The following is a 20866-nucleotide window of genomic DNA, read 5'->3' as shown; positions in this document are numbered from 1 at the left end:
TCACTTTTGTACAGCATTGACTTACGGGTTGTTAAGGGAACCTAGACTAGTTGCCATACTGGAATTTACTAAAGGCAAGTGCTTCGACTGTGCCAATGTTGATTACAGCAATTCATATCATGACGTATATAACTTATTATCCACAGAGACGTATGTATCATAACATCAAAATGCCCCATGTGCAGGGCAACGCTATTGTTTCTTCGTCTGTCAACAGTCGTGTCCTCTTCTGTCCACTATTGTCTCTTCGGCTGTCCATTGCTGTCTCCTTGTCTGCCCATTGTTGTCTATTCGTCTGTCCACAGTCGTCACTTCGTCTGCAATTTTTGTCTCTTCGTCTGTCCATTGTTGTATCCTTCTCTGTCCACTGTTACCTCTTAGTCTGTCCACTGTTGTCCCTTCGTCTGTCCACTGTTGTCTCTTAGTCTGTCCATTTTAGTCTCGTCGTCTGCCCATTGTTGTATCCTTGTCAGTCCATTGGTATCCCTTCGTCTGTCCACTGTTGTCTCTTAGTCTGCCCATAGTAGTCTCGTCGTTAGCCCATTGTTGTATCCTTGTCTGTCCACTGTTGTCTCTTAGTCTGTCCACTGTTGTCACTTAGTCTTTTCACAGTCCTCACTTCGTCTGCAAATTTCTGTCTGTTCGTATGTCCATTGTTGTCTTTTAGTGTGTCCATTGTTGTCTCCTTGTCTATCCACTGTTGTGTCTTAGTGTTGTGGCTTCGTCTGCCCATTGTTGTCTTTTAGTGTGCCCATTGTTGTCTCTTCTGTCCACTGTTGTTTATTACATTGATGTTTACATCAGTACTGTAGTGTCCTGGTATTCCGAGTGTACCTGTGTTTACAGCCGCGAGTAGGATACACTTGTTTCCTGTACTTTATTTGAAGTACAGTTTGAAATTCAATCCTCGACTTATTTCTAGTCAGCAATTGTATTCTTTCATTGCATAACCAAACTGGTGAAGATCCGACTTAGAATGGGTCTTCAGCAACTCATGCATGTCGTTAAAGGAGAGTAACGGGATCGAGCGGCCAGGCTTACTAACTTGGTGGACACATGTCATCGTATCCCAATTCTATTTTAGAATGCCTATCGGTTTGCTTAACAACCCGTGAAGATCCGGGTTAGAACTGGTCTTCAGCAACCAATGCTTGTCTGTAAAGGAGAGTAACGGGATCGGGTGGTGAGGCTTACTAACTTGGTGGATACATGTCAATTCTATTTCAGAAAGTCTTATAATTTTGTTCTAATGCAAGGTGTAAATTTCATAAAATTGTGTCTCATATATCAAAGTGTATCATTTGTTTCTTGTTTAAGGCCAGCGATATGTGGTCTGTGACTGATGGAGAATGTACCAGACAATCCAGTCGTCTGGTGTATGTCAACCGTCTTCAGCAACACATGTTTGTCGTATGAGGCGACTAACGAGATCGGTGGACATATGTCATCGTATCCCAATTGCGTAGATCAACTCTCATGATGTCAATCACTCAGTTGTCTTGCCCAGACATGTTTATTCACAGATCGGGGTCATACAGCTGAAACATCGCTGAGTCTGGCGTTAAACAATAAGCATAACAAGCGGACATTGCATAACCATTTGTTATTCTGAGCTGGATCGACATACGCGTTGACAAAATGATAAAAAAAAATCCACGAAAGAAATCCATGAACTAAATCGTTAAAAACCTTAGCAAATCTACTGATGCCAACACTTAACCACAACAGACAAGATACTGTCGTGTGGAATCTCCTTATCCTGCTGATAATAATCCGGTTGAATCCACTGAAAGGTTCTTATGCATAAAAGTGTTTAATCAAAGAACTGAAGCACATCTATAGAAATGTCAGTGGGCCAAGAAAAATATTTCAGCATGTATTTCAACTGTTTGAACCATCTTTGCGTTCAAAAAGTGCTCTTATTCAGAAACATGAAAACGCTTCTCGAAACCTTAAAGTTTAAATATCTGGGGCTTCTTTCACGAAGCAACCTTTACTAAGGTTAACCTTAACTCCTATTCTTTAACATTGCACTAAGGTTACCTTAATGACTTACGATCACCTTAGTGCTTTGTAAAAGGAGGTCCAGATGTATAACCTTTTCCTTTGCGTTGGGTTCTGTTGAAAGTCCAAAGCATTCTCAAATAAATTCATCTGATCACTTACCTAAGGACTCAGATTAAGCATCAAGGTCTGAAAAGGTAACTGTTAAACCAAGAACGAGAGTAGCCTATGACATATATCGCCACTAAATGCGGAGTAATTTTTATAGAGCTTCAATGTTCTCGTATCCTGTGTGTAATAGACACTCGTATTGCCTGGATGTGAGCTGAAGATCGGCATGCTTCTTGGAGGTAAAAGCTTCCTTAATGCGATAAAGAGAAAAAGGATTATCTGACTGTACTCGTTCACACAAGGAAAGGAAGACATTGCTGTTACCACTGAATCCTTCAAGCAATGAAGGATCACGTTCACTAACTTGGTTAACTGGTTTAGGTTTAACGCGACACTCTAAACCGGATCTGCACGGGTTGTTAAGCATTGTTAGGCATTCTGAAACAGAATTGGTCCACAGTAACATACTCCTGCAAACAAACTAAAATGATTTGTAAGGTGACTTTGTGTAATGCTACCCTCACGACATCGGGCGGTGCTCATATCATCAACCACTAGTTTTAATTTTGGTACCTTTTGGCAAAACGGTATTGTGAGAATTGGGACAGGAAAACTATCAAGTAATACGACTTCAAACATTCTGTGCAGCCTCTTTGTCTCGTAAAAAGGGGTTAATTGAATGTCCTGACATCTTCTTTTGTGATGGGATCTTATTACAGGTACATTTCCGGATGTCAGTATATTCCTGATTTTCAAAACATATAACGATTGTGAAAATTCATGGGTTTTTTCACAATAGCGTCATACCTATACAAGAACGCGATGAATTTAAAAAATGAATCAGTGTTTTAATTCTCGAGCATGAGGAGTACTTACAGATGTCGGAGGTTGACTGAAGGTATTGTGTCACGTTGATATTCAACTTCACATTTATGTCCACGTGTTATCAAGTAATTTTCTCTTTTAAAATGAAAATAGTTTGATATATCATGTAACACATGTACCATGCTGACAGACAATCTTTTTATTCATCATATTGTTATATTTAGATAGCTCACAGCATCTCCGTACAACCTTTAAAATGTAGCGTTTATTGTCTTGTAATGAATTTGAACCTGTTGACATATTTTAAAAAATAACTTTTATCAGATTACAATTTTCAAAACTTTTGAAAAGCTTTCGCGAACAATTTATCTTCTCTATTATAAACTGATTAAAAAACACGTGCTTATGATATAGGGGCGGTGGTGTAGCCTAATGGTTAACGTGGCCGCACGTTACGCTGAAGATCCGGGTTCGATTCCCCACATGGGTGCAATATGTTAAACCTATCTCCAGTGTCCCAGAATATTGCTGGAATATTGCTAAAAGAGGCGTAAAACCCAACTCACTCACTCACTCACTCACTCATGAAATGGCCCCAGTCGTACAATGAATAGCACTTAGCAGAAAGAGACACCTTATGATTAGGGAATTGTATTATCAGGGGATATCAATCTCTATTTAGAACTGAAGGCCACAGGCCCATAGTGCAAGTATATACAATGTTCAACAGCAAAGGGAATTTCCCTTCATAATAGCATGATAAATAAACTTAAGCAATATATTCAATTAATATACGGTTATATTGACAATAGCTAGATAAATATATGTTTTGAAGGTTATTTCGTAAAATAACTGCGTATATTTTATGCTTCTAATGTTACTATATTGATCACAAATTAGTAGAACATGGTATTCATCTTCCGGGACATTTAATTTATGGTATTTGCTCACAGTAGGTTTGTTAAGAAACTTTACCTTATGTCCCTTAAATCACAGTATTATTACTTTATTATTGCTTTTTAATGCAAATGTTTCCGTTTTTATATATGTGGAATGTCTGGGAGTTATCGTTCATCGTTATCGAAGTACATCATTATCGGAGAAAATGACAATTTGTATCGTGACTTGTTTGTTTTTGTAGCAATTATTAAACTGAAAACCTGTGCAGCAATAAAGTCAAGACAGTCGAGGTAATTATAAACTTCAATCACTTTCACATGATCGGAGTAATATTTCCTGTAAAATGTCACTGGTCACTTAAAGGTCCCTCAATATTCTCAGGTCACCGTCACCTTGTGATGTCCACGACCTGGTCATCTACAATTACAACTGTGTCAAGGATGAAGAAGATGGACTTATGTAAGTGTGTCATTTCGAAAAGGTCAAACATCTGGACAAATGTAGCCCTGGGCCTTTCACTTAGTGATAGTGATGGACTACCGTGGTTCGGTGGTAGTATTATCTGTGCCGTCAATATATAAGCACCAAATGAACTACAGCAAAATATGCCTATCTCGAACCCGCTTATAACGAGATGTCTGATACAGCAAACAGTTTGATCCCTGTCACTGTATATTTTAGTCGAAATGCAAACGAACTACGGTCATAGCGAACTAAGATCAGTAGATCCTTTGCATTCGATATAACCTTAGTTTTCTTTACATACATCAAACTACGTTTAGGACGAACTGACTTATATAACGAACAGTTTTTCGGTCTCGGGCATTTGCATGTTTTAGTTGCTTATAACCAACTTTGACCGAAACTTTAATGATTCGTTATAACCGGAGTTTACTGTATCTTGAAACTATGTCATACCATGGACATTTTGTTCTCACCTTTTGTCAATTGTTTTCGAATGTATATGAAAGAAATAAAGGTTTACTCAATGCGAGGTCAACGCAACATCTTATATACAAATACCCGTAGTGGGTTGAGGGATGATATCGGACAAGATATTAAATATAAGTATAATAATCTTTTTATTAATTAATACCTGGCTTAATTAAGATTTGTTTCAGTTACATGTCTTTTTTGCATCTCTTTGTCCAAATACACGTTGGTTATTGAAAAATAACTGATACAAACAACAACGACAAATATTCCGTTCAATGAATTTAATAAACTCAGAAAACATAGAAATACACAGGGTAAACACTTTCAGGTATGTCAGATGCTTTTGTCGGTTCATATCAGTCACTTTCAATAATTGGACGCATTATGCGTTTGTATTTCCTGGCGGCGCCGTGAACTACATTAACTACATTGTACCGGAGCATGAAAACTAGAGCCGGTGAAGAAGTTCCAGGGTGTTGTCTGTTGCATAGACATGCCCTGATTGAATGATACAACACCTTTATCGTCGACAGCGATCGGTAAATCCACGACAGTTACTGTCATGAACGTGCCAGATATATATCCAAATGTTTGGGTTGCATCTCAATAATCTTCCTATCTGAAAATTGACATATTGGTACCACTCAGATGGACCAAAAGTTTTAGTGTTTTATATATTCTTTTATGTCTCTATATATCAGAAAAGTATGATGGAAATCTCAATTTGGTAGCTCAGACTCAGAAGGAGGCTAAATCCAAGATGGCCGCCAAAAACCCAAAATTTTCAGAAAAATGTCAATTCCAAGCTTTAATCATGAGCAAAATTCAGCAATTAGGTTGGAAATGAAAAAGGGAGGTAAATTGGTGCCAACATGATTAAAAGGATTTAATTGATATTAAGTTTTGTTATTTGATATCTTTAAATCATATTTTTTCCTGATTTTGTAAGAGTCAAAATTGTAAGTTCAAAGAACGTTTTTAAAAACTTCTTTAATTCATTATCATTCTGAAGACAGGTCTTTGATTTCAAAGAGTGAAAGCACCTTCAAGTTCCTTAATTTGTGTAGTGATAGTCACTGTTCCGCATCATAAACATCAGCTTCATCAGTGTCACTCTTCGGCATGTCATGGTCCTCGCATACCATGTTGACACAAGTCTTGTCCCGACACACTGCATTTCAGTTCATTGATAAGGCACTGACAATTTAACGGTTTACAGACTGTTGTGTACTTGCAAGAAATGAACTCAAGAACAGCATCTGGAGCAAGAGCTCCTGTCATCCAGCAAATTCTACGTGACCATTTTCTTCCATGAATCCATGACCATCTGTTGCCCGTGGAGTTGGATATTCAGCTTCCAGACATTTGCTCCATATTGCAGCTTGATAATTTGCTCTCGGGACATACATAGATAGACAATCAAAGCAGGGTGACAATAGTTCTTATTCAGTTGACCCTTTTCTCACTTCAAATAAGTGGTAGCGCAATTGATTGACATCCCTTATGGAAAACCCGAGGCACACAGGTGGCATGTGAATGCTTGAAGTGAGTCGACGGCACTGATCACTCAGTCACCAGTTGTTGAAAAGCTTCTTGATCTTGATATTCCTTGCTGTTGACAAAAAGTTACAATGCATTGACCTTCCTTCTGCAGGAAGGACATTGCAAACGCTTTGAACAAATACCGCAGTAACTTTCTTGATATCAGTGAATCTTTGGCGATGTTTTGTACCAGCTTTGATGTAAATATTGGTTGCAATATCACTGCTCTTTGCTAAGGACAAGACAATAACATCTGTGTCATCGACGCAGTAGCTTCCTGTTCCAGGGGCAAAGCTAGTATCATACTTTCAACATACTGCTTCGTTTTGATTTCCATATTTACTTCCTCCTCCCTCTCCACTAAATCTTCCAGTTGAAGCAATCGTCGTGATAAAGACGCTAGCGTCCTTTCCCCGACCATGATCAAAGGATGATCTAACATGACGTCATCTATGACGTCATTCTTGATGTGACGTCATTCGATTCATTAACGTTCCGTGACGTCGTATACAAAATTGACGGGGAAGATATCGATATCTTCCCTCCTCTCAGCGGGCAAGATATCGATTTCTTGCCCGGGGCCAGATATGACCATGCCGATCCTGCCCATATCGGGGTGGCAAATATGTCCATACCAGGGAAAATATCACTGAATTAAGTGATGAACAATGCTATGATGTCACGTTTCTTCTGTGACGTTGCGTTCTACATGCGGTGACGGCTGGTAGCCAGCTTGTGTTTGAAAGTAGATTTGGGTTTATTTTCCTCAATTTGACGACTTCGGTAATAAACAGAATATTATATTCGTCTCCATATCATACCATCTTCAGCAACCCATAATTGTCGTAAGAGGCGACTAAGGGAATCGGGTGGTCAGGCTCGCTGACTTGGCTGATACATGTCATTTATCTCAATTGCGTATATCGATGCTCATGCTTTTAATCACTGGATGGTCTGGACCAGACTCAAGTATTTACAGAGCGCCGTCATATAGCTGGAGTGCGGCGTTAAACAACAAAACCAAACGAAGTGGAGATCATATTCTGTTTTACCATGCGCACAATATATTAAGACACACATATCAAGCCTTACTGATATTGCTGCCCTCAGTGATATTCCGGCTATATGTCACCAGCCTGTAAACCACACCAGACACACCAGTGTTTGACACCATGATCTTGGTTGGTTTTAATGTTGTTCAACGCCGCATTCATTTAACGCCGGAACTACCAAACACCCCCCACCCCCACCCACCACCTGTCTACCCCGGATCCAACAACTTTTGAGCAAAGGTCGTGCGTGTAGTTTTCAATATCAGGAAGAGCATATACGGTTGTACCTGGAAGGTTGGTGGGCTGGTTGTTGTTTAACAGCGTACTCGGCAATATTCCAGCTATATTTCTTCGGTCTATTAAAATAGAGTGGGGACCAGACAGTCCAGTGATCAACAGCATGAGCATCAGTCCACGCAATTGACACCATGAACATCCATCTGTTTTGACTCCGTGGTGTAGTGGTTAGAGCGTCCGCCCGGAGAGCGGGAGGTCGCGGGTTCGATCCCCGACCGGGTCATACCGAAAGACGTTAAAATATGGTACTTGTTGGTCCCTGCCTGGCGTTCGGCATTAATGGGTACAACAAGGACTGGTCGGCTCAGAGTCAGTATAATGTGTCTGAGTGGGGTATTCATGCTTCACTGCGGCATGGTATCTCAGTGGGCTAGCACTATAAAACCAGCTTAAGTCTGGGCTAGTACAAGCAGCCGCACATACACATACACACGCATGCACGTCGTCATATGAGCGAAATATTCTCAAGCACGACGTTAAACCCAATTTCACCTCACCTCACCATCTGTTTTGATACGGTGATGTTCAGCAACCAAGTCAACAAGCTTCACCACCAAATCAGGTTAATCGCCCCCCAACGACAAACCACCTTCTATGCATATATTCATGCTTTCTATTCTGAGGAGCTAATGAAACACACAGCTACACAATGTCAGTGACCATGCATATCAGTGCATAAATCAATTGTACATGTAATCAGTTAGATAACAACATCTTCGAGGGCGCCACTGAGGCCACAGCGCCTTTTAATCTGTTCATGAAAATAGATTCCGTGTTGAAATCTATACGAGCGATGCTAAATTTCAAAGATTAAGAAGAAGAAAAAGATATTGGTGACTATGATGCTCCTGCTTTGGACACTCTATATCGATGGTGTGTTGTGAAATAATGATAGGCGAAAATTACTTTGGTTGTGTCATGATCCTGTCTCATAAAATGGAGTAATAAAATACATATAGCAATGCGTTTCATGTGTTTCATGATCCTGTCTCATCGAACATGAGAAGTGTAATCAGTGGAGGAATGTGTAAATGTGAGAGCGGTGAAGTTGTTTTATTGTCTTAGTAATAAAATATAGCGTTCAGGATCATGTCTAAAAAATGGGAAAAGTACATAGATGCCTCAGAGCGTTTATGTGAGAGCGAGAAAGGTTATATAGACTCGCTTAGTAAAAGGCAAACCATATCATGGTGTTGGAATTACATGGTAGGCTTCACAGCTTGTAGGGGCGGGGAGGTAGCCAAGTGGTTAAAGTGTTCGCTATTCACGCCGAAGACCCGGGTTCGATTCCCCACATGGGTAAAATGTGCGAGGCCCATTTCTGGTGTCCCCCGCCGTGATATTGCTGGAATATTGCTAAAAGCGGCGTAAAACTATACTAAGTCACTCATTTTACAGCTTTTAGCAATGTGTAGAATCGAACCAGGATTTTCGTCATGAGAAGGTAAGGCTTTTGGATGTAGCTTACGAGAATGGCTAGATTTTCCGATAACCTTCTGTCTATCGTTATATTTTGTGCAATATTGCTGACTTAAAAATTAAACTAATTTTAATTAATCCAGTAAATGAAGGACATTTTGCCTTGACACCACAAATGAGACTTGATCGTGCGTGGGATCATCAATCATTTAAACGCGTTGATTTATGTGGACACATCAGGGAATGTCGATGTATAGCGGAATAAGGATCATTCTTTGAAACCACATTGCTTCAGCTTCACTCACTGTAACAGCAAATAAGAGTCACAGTATTTGATAACACTATGATTATTTGTTTATTAATTATTATCAATTTTTTTATTAAACCAGGTGTTCGGGAAAAAGTGGGCCTATTCTGCCTCGGAAACACACGATAAGTCGCGCCTGAATACACGCAGGGGCATACAGCAAAAGTCGCTATTGGGAATTGCATCGGGAATCATCTTGGTCACTGATGGCCCAAATTTGGAACTGTACTCCCCAAATAATCGAATCTGAACAATCCAGTGATCAACAGCATGAGCATCGATCTACGCTGTTGATATATGTTGACATTTGGCAACCAAGACAGCGAGCCTGACAATCCGATCCCATAAGTCGCCTTTTACAAGCTGAAGTTGCTGAAGACCAATTCTAACCCGGATCTTAACGAGGCCCAACGGTTATGACTTATAGCTCAAGCCAATTGGTCGTCTCCTACAGTAAACAACAGGTCACTAGGACAGACACTCTCCGTGGTCTCAAGAGAGCCAGAAAGAAAAAATCCGTTTCAACGAGTTGTCACTGTATTGATTAAAGCCATACCAAGGACACACTAGGAAAACTGTACACGTGGTCACGTCAGTCTTTGTTCAGCTGTCCAGTGTCTCATGTATAATTCAAAATAATTAACAAACACTGGAGTGAAGTCACATTAGCTGATTCAGTGAGTTAACATATAACCCCATTAGTGTCTCATTTAATTGTTCCGAGAATCCATCTTAGTGCGGATATGTCAATGTATTATAGGATGAAGCCCAAGCGCGAGTCTTCAAGAATGAAATATTGGGTTAATGTGTGTTTTCTCGGATTGTGTTTCCAATTAAATGCCATTTTGCTGTTAAAAAATATGAGAATATAGCATTACGAAGTAGGGGAAACGGGTTATCCTTCAGAAACGAAACAACCTTGGCCTGCACAACAGATTGGTGTCCCACGATTGCTGTGTGTCACTTGTAAAAGGACTGGTATCACATTCTGATGCCTGCAATGGAGTGAGTTTTACATTTTATGTCTTACCGGCATACTTTCAGCCATATAGCAATAGAATCATCCGATGTTTTAGAAGAATCATGCATTCTTGATTTAAACAAAGGTACAAGGACATCGAATTCCACAATTATCATTGTAATATAACAAGCCATAATAATATTTCCATATAATATTTCTTTCGCATATGTGTTTTCATCTTATAAATTGCTGCTTGGACCTGTGAAATATCTGTCTGTATTTGTGAAAGCGTTTTCTTACCTATGTAAATGCGTCTGTTTAGCTTATAGACCGACTGTACGGAAGTTTTAGTTGAATACAGTTTATCTAGTTTATATACAAAATGTAATCTTTTTGAAAGCTAAAAGGAATATCATTCCTTGTTTCTTTGTCCATTGTTCTAAAAATGTAAAAACAGTTAATCCCTTATTATTATTAAGTGGGAGTGGGAGTTTCCAAGTGTCCAAATCTTCTTTCTACCTACCATAAATCTATCATTACAAAATTGTCATTATGTCCAAAAAGACATTGTTTACCTTTGTAATTATACAGAAAAAAAGTTATGTTTGTCAAGTCCCAATCCACGTGCACATCACTATATATTGGTCATGTAAAGGAACGCTTGGCTATGTGGCCTTGTTTCATTAATTAAACTTTTTCTTACATTTCATCCTCCAAGATCTGCCAGAGCCCTCCTCGCCTCACGTCAAAACGACAAGGCTGACCATGCAGAAAGTGTTGGTTGGTTTGATGTTTTACGCCGCATTCTGAAATATTCCAGCTATATAGCGGCGGTTTGTAAATAATAGAGTCTGGACCAGACAATCAGTAATCAACAGCATGAACATTGATCTACGCAATTGGGAACCGATGACATGTGTCAACCAATGCAAGCAAGCGAGCTTGACCATCCGATGCCGTTAGTTGCATCTTACGACAAGCATTGGTTACTGAAGACGAATTCTCACCCGGATCTTCACGGTTTACAGGAAGTGACATGAATATGCAATCCAAAATCAAACACCCCATCACTTGTGGATTGCATTGTGCATTCTGTAATATGCTGCATGCCTTTACACAATGTACGACACACCGAATTTGCGAGATTGACTTATGCTAGGCAATATTCATAGGAGGGTTACTCGCTACTCACTGTATTCAGCGTCTCGTGTCTCTCCATGCATCAACATTTTAAATTAGTGTTAGAGCGGGAATTTCAGCAGATAGTGCTATAATGAATAAAGCGCCTGCCTGGAATGCAGAGGTTTGGGGATTCTAGCCCGACTTCATAATGCATGGTACTTGTTGTTTTCCTGCCTAAGGGTTAAAGCTGTTAGATTTGAGTCAGTATACTGTCTGAGTGGGATAGCACACCAATAAATCATAAAACATATGAAAAGCAAGCATAAGTCTAGCTACAAAAACACATTCATGTATGAACCTCGCTATATGAGCGCAACAATGTTGAACGTGACAATAAACCCAACCACACCGTCAATAACGCTTCCCTCAAGACATACGTAAATCACATTAGTTAAAATGAGCAATCAGACGTATGGTAGCAAAAACCATACTCACCAAAGGGCAATTTCAAGATGTACATTGCCCATTAACTGCAGTGGATTGCAAATGCTATGAGACTAGAAAAAACAGTTTGAATCTGTACATTATACTTATAGAAATAAAAATAAGCGTTCATCTCAACTTCACCTTCAATGGTTATGTGAAAGGTCACATGCAACGTAAAACACAACTTTGCAGATTCTAATACCTTTCGTATGGACTTACCGAAACAAATCGTCAAAAATGCAAATTCAACTTATAAAGTTGAAAAATAACACGATGAAAAAAACCCCGCGAAATCGTAGTTCAAACGATTCACTAATTTTCCCCCAGCGTTTGGGGGGAATTCAAGTGGTTTCAACAGGTGGGCTGCGCCCATAGCACGTGCGCAGTGAATAGGTTCGCACAGCTTGGAAGCGGGTTGTCCGGTGAATACTCGGTGAAGGCTTTGGTGTGAGCTATTTTTCTAATGTTTTGTTGATATCTCACAGGCGCGAGTATTTATATGTTATGACAGTAAATCAACTGTTTATATAATTTCATTTGTCTATTTCACCACACGTTCTTCTGACCGAGTCACTTTCTCAGTTCGATACTTAAAAGCAATGTCATTATTTAGCGTTGACAGAATTTCTAACTGTGATATAGATATGTCGTTGTCACAGACAAAACTCAATCTCTTGTTTTATTGACACCTGCTACGTTTCTTGGGAAGTAAACCCAAGTACACAATATTGCACTTTTGATTTGCGATTGTATGCTTATAATTTCGTTTATATGTTTTTCATAATCAACAATGTACATTATATGTCATGAATAAGTGATAATTGTGTATTAAGTATGTTTGATTTTTGGTTGCATGTTGAAGCAAAAACAGAGTGATTGAGTTTAGTTTTACGCGGCTTTTAGCAATATTCCAGCAATATCACAGCGGGGGACACCAGAAATGGACTTCACACATTGTACCCATGTAGGGAATCGAACCCTGGTTTTCAGTGTGACGAGCGAACGTTTTAAAACTAGGCTACCCTACTGCTCCAGCAAAAACAGAATTAAACCACGTAAAACTAATTTAAAAGTTGAAACACGTACAAGAATAAAAAAATTAAAACACGTTAAGGACTAAAAAAATATACAAACACATACAAGAATAAAACATGGTGATAAAATCACACGTACCTGCAAGTATAAGATATGTCCCGACAATTTGGTCCTCCCAAGGTTCCAAACCAGAGCAATATTTATGACGAGTCCAGTTGACAGGTAAAGAATTGTTTTCCAATGGCGGTGTACCGCAGATTGGTTCTTCCATTTCAGTAGACCTCCAACACTAATTCCAAGACTGGCGCTGCACTCTTTAATATGCAGAGGAAGGATGTCAATTTGTATCACGTGACTTCCGGTATCCCCGAAAATGATCTCTATCGGCGGTTAATCTGGAAATATAGATTGACGATGAAATCATTTGTTTGGATTTGTCTCTTTGATCGTGTCATGCAAAGGAATCATGCCAGTCTCCATTATATCATCTTTCTCTATGTTAATTTGATTAATGTCTTCAAAAAGGATTAGACGCTATTATGATACATTACAAGATGCGTCGAATATTGGTATTAGCTTCAATTACGCTTATCTACAGAGAGATTTCAAATGTATTTAAGTAAACGAAATGGATTGTTTCATTGCGCACATAAATGACTAAATCATCGTCAGCCATGGAGCTATGGACGGCAACTGGAAAGGCAGAAGCGGATGATGGTAATGATTATCGATTACCCTTATGGATTATCCTGTTCAAGATAATTAGTTTACGTGATCTGTGGCGACATGTTTAATCAGCTGAAGAAAGATCTATCCATTGTTGTCAACGTGTTTAAACGTATTTTGCTCTCTACAAACGAATGATTTTTTTCTGAAACGATTGAAGTAATCGGTCAACATTGTTTTTTTAGCATTCATCAAATAATTCTGAAATGATTGAAGTAATCGGTCAACATTGTTTTTTTAGCATTCATCAAATAATTCTGAAATGATTGAAGTAATCGGTCAACATTGTTTTCTTGCATTCGTCAAATAAATCACGTGACAGTGAGCTTATAAATGTGGGGTTTGACGTCGCACTTAAGAATATTTCGCTCATATGACGACGTGCATGCGTGTGTATGTGGGGCTGCTTGTACTAGCCCAGACTGAAGCTGGTTTTATAGTGCTAGCACACTGAGATACAAGTGTTAGGCATGAATACCCCACTCAGACACATTATACAAACACCGTGCCGACCAGTCCTTGTTGTACCCATTAATGCCGAATGCCAGGCCGGGACCAACAAGTACCATATTTTAACGTCTTTTGGTATGACGCAACATGTGTACAATGGGTACAATGTGTGAAGCCCATTTCTGGTGTCCCCAGCCGTGATTTTGCTGGAATATTGCTAAAAGTAAACCCAAACTCACTCACCAATACCCTGCAAACCACGACTGTCGTGTACGTTGTAGTTTGTGAGGTACAGCACAGAACTGGGTAACAGCACGAACGGTTGAACGAACAAAGACTGTTACTGGATCCCCGTCTGTGTGCATCGGTGGTGTGGATAACGTACGATGTGTTAATGACACAAGCTGCAACTACTGTTGGTGTGAATACAAACTTTTGCTTAGTGATGCCAATGTCAGACTGGCAATACGGCGTTGATTAATTGACAGAACGGCACGTTATGGCGGTGATGAAAGTAATGAAGGCATTGACAGTTGAATTCACTTAGTAACATCGCCGGTCAAGCTTCCACAAAAGGCCTAGTCTTGGTGTAATGAGTGTCTGATGAGTGAGTGAGTGAGTTGGGTTTTACGCCGCTTTTAGCAATATTCAAGCGATACCACGGGTACACCTAGCCCTGACTATATCTCATATCATATCATATCATATCATATCATATCATATCATATCATATCTCATATCATACATATCATTTTATTTCATTTCAAGTAATCTGTATGTACAGCATCTGCACAAATATATTGTAAGAAACGTATCATGGGCCTATGGCCTTTCTGGTATGGCGAAGAGAAGACCACTGAAAGATTAGACAACATACTATCGGTCAACGATTACCCTATCGGTTCCCTGTAAAGTAGCATGAGATATTGGCCATTTGAAAAGATCTTTTACATCGTTTCGCACAATGAATTTTGTACAGAATCAGTTGAGAACTGATCAAATAGCAATTAAGGTGTATTGAGGATCATACACACTCAAAACCTCAACAAGCTGGCGGGAACAGAGCTGAAACTTACAATGAGTGACATTTGATTTAATTCTAATGGAATTAAATGATAACCAAGATTAGTAAGTACTCATATTAAATGGAAAAAAAGTCATAGAATCGGAAGATAAATTAAATAAAATTGGCCTCGACAATGAAAACAATGAGAATGATGATGACGATGCCAATGCTGGTACTGATGACAGGGACCTGTTAGGGTTCTTATATGGAAAAACTGAAGATTGTATTCCCAGGAACAAAATCCCATCAATAGGCCGTCAGCAGAGATTACCATACATCAGGTTGGTGATGTCGCTCTCAGCAATATTCCAGCTCTATGGCGGCAGTCTGTAAATAATCTAGTCTGAACCAGACAGTCCAGTGATTTACATCATAAGCATCGATCCACGCCAACCAGTCAACGAGCCTGACAGGATGAGCATCGATCTATGCAATAAGGAGACGATGACATATGTGAACCAATTCAGCGGGCCTGACCACCCGATCCTGATAGGCGCCTCTTACAACAAGCATGGGTTGATGAAGGCGGTTCATATACACCAGGAGAGATTAAACGAGTACTTGAAGGTTGGAACCAATCTCATTGCTTAACTCTACTCAGTACTTGTATACGGTTTGTTTAGTTGTGTTTTTGACGCCGCATTAAAAAAAAATCCAGTTATGTGTTCTGTAAGTAATCTAGTCTGGACCAGACAATCCCGTGACTTACATCATAAGCATCGAAATTGTATACACAATATTTGCAACTATCTGTAACGACATTCAGAACGGCGTCCGCCCGGAGAGCGGAAGGTCGCAGGTTCGATCCCCGGCCGGGTCATACCAAAAGACTTTAATGGGTACAACAGGGGCTGGTCGGCTGGGAGTCAGTAGTGGGGTATTCATGCTTCACTGCGGCATGGTATCTCAGTGGGCTAGCACTATAAAACCAGCTTCAGTCTGGGCTAGTACAGACAGCCGCACATACACATACACACGCATGCACGTCGTCATATGAGCGAAATATTCTCAAACACGATGTTAAACCCAATTTCACCTCACCTCACCTCACCAATGAGATACATGCCGCAGTTAAGCATTCAGAAAGAAACCAGACTGATTTAGTAAATATTTTCAAGAAGTTAATGCAAGAGAACAGGATATACCAGTTGATATTTGTAGAGTCTGGGACTAGATCTTCTCAAATGTATCATTATGGTCTCAACGTGGTGTAAACAAAGAGTCGTTGTATTGTATTGGTTAAATGAGTGCGATTTGTAAATGATTCTTAATGATTAGGCTATCGATTAATAAATCATCACTGTCATTAAATCTATGTTTTAGTTTAGATATCAATAATAAATCCACACGTACATTTGTTTAACAGACATGACAAGGGTTTTAATTCATCTTGATACAATTTGAGGCGGTGGGGTAGCCTAGTGGTTAAGGCGTTCGCACGTCACGTCGAAGACCCGGGTTCGATTCCCCTATGGTCCACATAGGCACAATGTGAAGCCTATTTCTGGCGTCCCCCGCTGTGATATTGCTGGAATATTGCTTAAAGCGGCGTAAAACTAAACTAACTCACTCACTCGTCACGCCGAAAACCCGGGTTCGATTCCCTACATGGGTACAATGTGTGAAGTCCATTTCTGGTGTCTCCGCCGTGATATTGCTGGAATATTGCTTAAAGCGGCGATCACTCAATCACTTGATATAATCAGCTCCCGTCGGGTTAAAGTTCACATAAATATCTAAAGAGAATAGTCTTGAATATCCGGCTAAATCATGATTATAATAATGGATCACTGATAACATCAGGTGTTTGCGAAAAATGTACGCATGCCCCAGTTTAACAGCAGGACATGTTTAAACAAAGTAGGATTTATTTCTGACGCCGCACAGCAGGAGACAGGTTTAAACACTGAATGCAAAATACCTGATTGACAACACAATTTGATCTGATTAGTGGACAGACGATATCTACTTAAATTAAATTATTAATTGCATCCACAAAACTTGATACTAATCACATTTGAAAGTCAAATTAATGGACCGTTGTTTTCTTGTTGAATACCTTTTAATCATGATTGACTGGACGCGGATTTGACAGTGTCGTGAACGCCGCAAGCACCAAAAGACATTTTCACGTGTTCACTGTGAAAAACGACCACCTACGACACAGCTGTTGTCGCGAAATGGATAGGATGTCGCCGAGGGTGGCGTGTAACAGCAAACACGACTCCATCATCCTGGGACCTGGAATCATCACCAATTTTCAGTAATCCATTAATGCAATTTGTCACTGCTAAGTTTACGCCCAAATGGAATCTGTTTTGGGGGGATACTCAAGACTGGGTGTTCCCTGCCATTGATTTTAGGATTGGTCTTCAGAAACCCATGCTTGTTGTAAAAGGCGACAAACGAGATCGGGCGGTCAGGCTTCCTGACTTGATTGACACACGTCATCGTATCCCCAGTGCGTAGTTCGGTGCTCGTGTTTTTGATCACTGGATTGTTTGGTCCAACAACGAAACGGTACAACACGACGGTAAGACGCTACGATACAACCGTACAAAAGCCTGTACAACCGTAAGGTACGCCGGCAGTGAAATGTGTTTGTTATGGCATGTACTGTCGATATCTTCAGTTAAATTTGTATTTTCATATGTTACGGTTTTAACATCATATCCATTGATGACTTCTAGAAGTAATAATCACATCTATGATTGTATACAGACGGCAATTCAAAAGATGAGGTAAAGCATCTTCATTATTTCGTGTACATTAACAAAATCCTGAGCACCCGAGCATGTGTCGTCGCCGGTGATAATATGTGACGGTTGGCGACAATATGTGCCGTGAATGCTGACATTTCACAAGCGACAATATATATCAGGCAACAGTATGTGCCTTAACACGCATTTAATACATTACAGTCTTCCACTGAATAACGACTATTGTCTAGCTGTGTTTAATCAACTGAATTTCACAATGCCGGCACTATTTTAGTTGTTGTTGGTCGTCTGTAAAACATAATCTCACAGTTATTCTGATAACTGATCTAGCAACCGCAATCTGTGGCTAAGGCGTGTACGTCAATCTCGGTGTTGATGTAAAGTGGGTATTCCGTTATGATTACAAAAAGAGCTCTTTTGGAAATATATATAGTTGTAACTGCTTCTCACGCAAAATTATGGTTTCATGCAGAATGTAGGATTCTGAAATGCCATACTTAAACATAACCGTTATTAGGTGACCTAGATAGTGTAAACACATATATTCTCTGTACATGGAAAACGGGCGCTCTCTCACACACAACGTCGACATCCATAGCCCCTCAGAGTAATGGAACTGAAGACAATATATAACCATACCTTCATGTGATTTATTTTATTCTGATTTCTCATCTCGATTTCATTACCTTCATCAGTAAAGAGAAGACACACGGGACAACGTTATTGCCTCTCACTACAATGTCGACATCATTGAATCTATAATCAGCGGATCCTGTCACGTCTAAGAGGAGCTATCAAGGCATTGCACAGCCTCGATACACTCGATCATCCCGGCTATTTGGCCGAAATAATGTGACTATTCGTCACCTTATATGTTCTTTTTGTATTTTTCAACACACGTTGGTCAAGAGATATTTTGCTTCTTCATACATATACATTTCTATATACACAGGTGTTTTAACATTCTTCATCCAACACACAGTTCTCTACTCAAAGATGTTCTACATACTTCATCCCAAAACAGGGTTCTAGACACATACGTTCTACATTCTTCATGAAACACACGGTACATACACATTTTCTACATTCTTCATGAAACACACGGTACATACACATCTTCTACATTCTTCATGAAACACACGGTACATACACATCTTCTACATTCTTCATGAAACACACGGTACATACACATTTTCTACATTTCTTCATTCTTCATGAAACACACGGTACATACACATACACACGGTACATACACATCTTCTACATTCTTCATGAAACATTCTTTATTCTTCATGAAACACACGGTACATACACATTTTCTCTATTCTTCATGAAACACACGGTACATACACATCTTCTACATTCTTCATGAAACACACGGTACATACACATCTTCTACATTCTTCATGAAACACACGGTACATACACATCTTCTACATTCTTCATGAAACACACGGTACATACACATCTTCTACATTCTTCATGAAACATACAGTTCTTTACATACAAATCTTTTAGTTCTTCATCCAACTCACAGTTCTAGACACAGAAGACCTACGATTTCAACGTAACACGCAGTACATGCAAAGCCTCTACATTCTTCATCCAACACACACTTCTCTACACACAAATATTCTACATTCTTTATCCAACACACACTTCTCTACGCACAGATCATCTACATAGTTCATCCAACACACAGTTCTAGACGCTTAAGTTCTACATTCTTCATCCAACACACAGTTCCTTACACACAAATGTTCTACATTCTTCATCAAAAACACAGTTTTCCACACATAGATTTTCAACATTCTTCATCCAACACACAGTTATAGACACATAAGTTCTACATTCTGCCCCCAACACACAGTTTTCTACACAGTTTTCTCCACACAAACTTTCTACATTCTTCATCCAACACACAGTCCTCTACACACAAATGTTCTACCTTCTTCATCCAACACACAGTTCCAGACATTAAAATCTTCACCATTCTTCATCCATCACACAGTTCTAGACTTTTAGACACCAAAATCTTCAACATTCGTCATCAAAACACACAGTTCTAGACACAAAACCTTCAACATTCGTCATCCAACACACAGCTCTAAAAACACAAATCTCAAACATTTTTATCCAACACACAGTTCCAGACACAATTATCTTCAACATATTTCATCCAACACACAGTTCTAGACACATAACTCGTACATTCTTCATGAAAGACACAGTTCGCGACGCAACATGGCTCATGTATCGCTGTATTATCGTGATTACAACACAAATGCGAATCAAATCACTGGAGTTACCAGTAACGAATAAGGTCAGTCTATGTTTCCATAAACCTTGTAGTAAACGTTGTATGAATGTCTCGTACTTATTCCCTCTATACAGCTGAACATCACTTGAACTATAACGAAACTTAAAATCAGATGTAGTTGTGGCATCCTAATTGATTTATCGTTGGTTAATATCATATATATACTATTCCTGAAACAAGGTGAGGTATGAAGCACTTTTTTTACTTAACATCTTCAGGAGAACTTTAGCTTTTCTAAATGTACAGTTTTCCATATGTGTTATGTTATTTGTTGGTTTATTGTTTAACGCTGTACTCAGCAATATTCCAGCTATATGGCGACAGTCTGTAAATAATCTAGCCTGGACAAGACAATCCATTGACCAACAGCATGAGCATCGATCTACGCAACTGGGATGGGATGAAAAGTGTCAACCAAGTCAGCAATCCCGACCACCCGATCCCGATAGTCGCCTCTTACGACAAGCATTGGTTTCTGAAGATCAATTCTAACCCGGATCTTCACGGGTATCCGTATCAGTCGGTTCTGCGACAAACTAGACTGCGATTGAAAACATGCGCAAATATGGTATAAGGTTACCGTGACA

At 39.5% G+C, this 20866-nt stretch overlaps 1 protein-coding gene across 1 annotated transcript in view; it reads right to left on the bottom strand.

The window, feature by feature from the left end:
* LOC124264370 (opsin-5-like) overlaps positions 1-13384 on the bottom strand; it is a 41619-nt gene extending 28235 nt beyond the window's left edge. Inside the window, exon 1 of the mRNA XM_046699122.1 lies at positions 13136-13384. Coding sequence (XP_046555078.1) covers positions 13136-13268 — 133 coding nt within the window. The 5' untranslated portion in view covers positions 13269-13384. The remainder of the gene's footprint in view (positions 1-13135) is intronic.
* Between the last annotated feature and the right edge of the window lie 7482 nt (positions 13385-20866).

This window comes from Haliotis rubra, unplaced genomic scaffold (assembly GCF_003918875.1).
Source record: "Haliotis rubra isolate DU_JTF1 unplaced genomic scaffold, ASM391887v1 Scf92, whole genome shotgun sequence".
Classification (NCBI taxonomy): domain Eukaryota; kingdom Metazoa; phylum Mollusca; class Gastropoda; order Lepetellida; family Haliotidae; genus Haliotis; species Haliotis rubra.
Note: the sequence above shows the minus strand (reverse complement) of the source record. Positions and strands in the feature narration are given on the sequence as shown.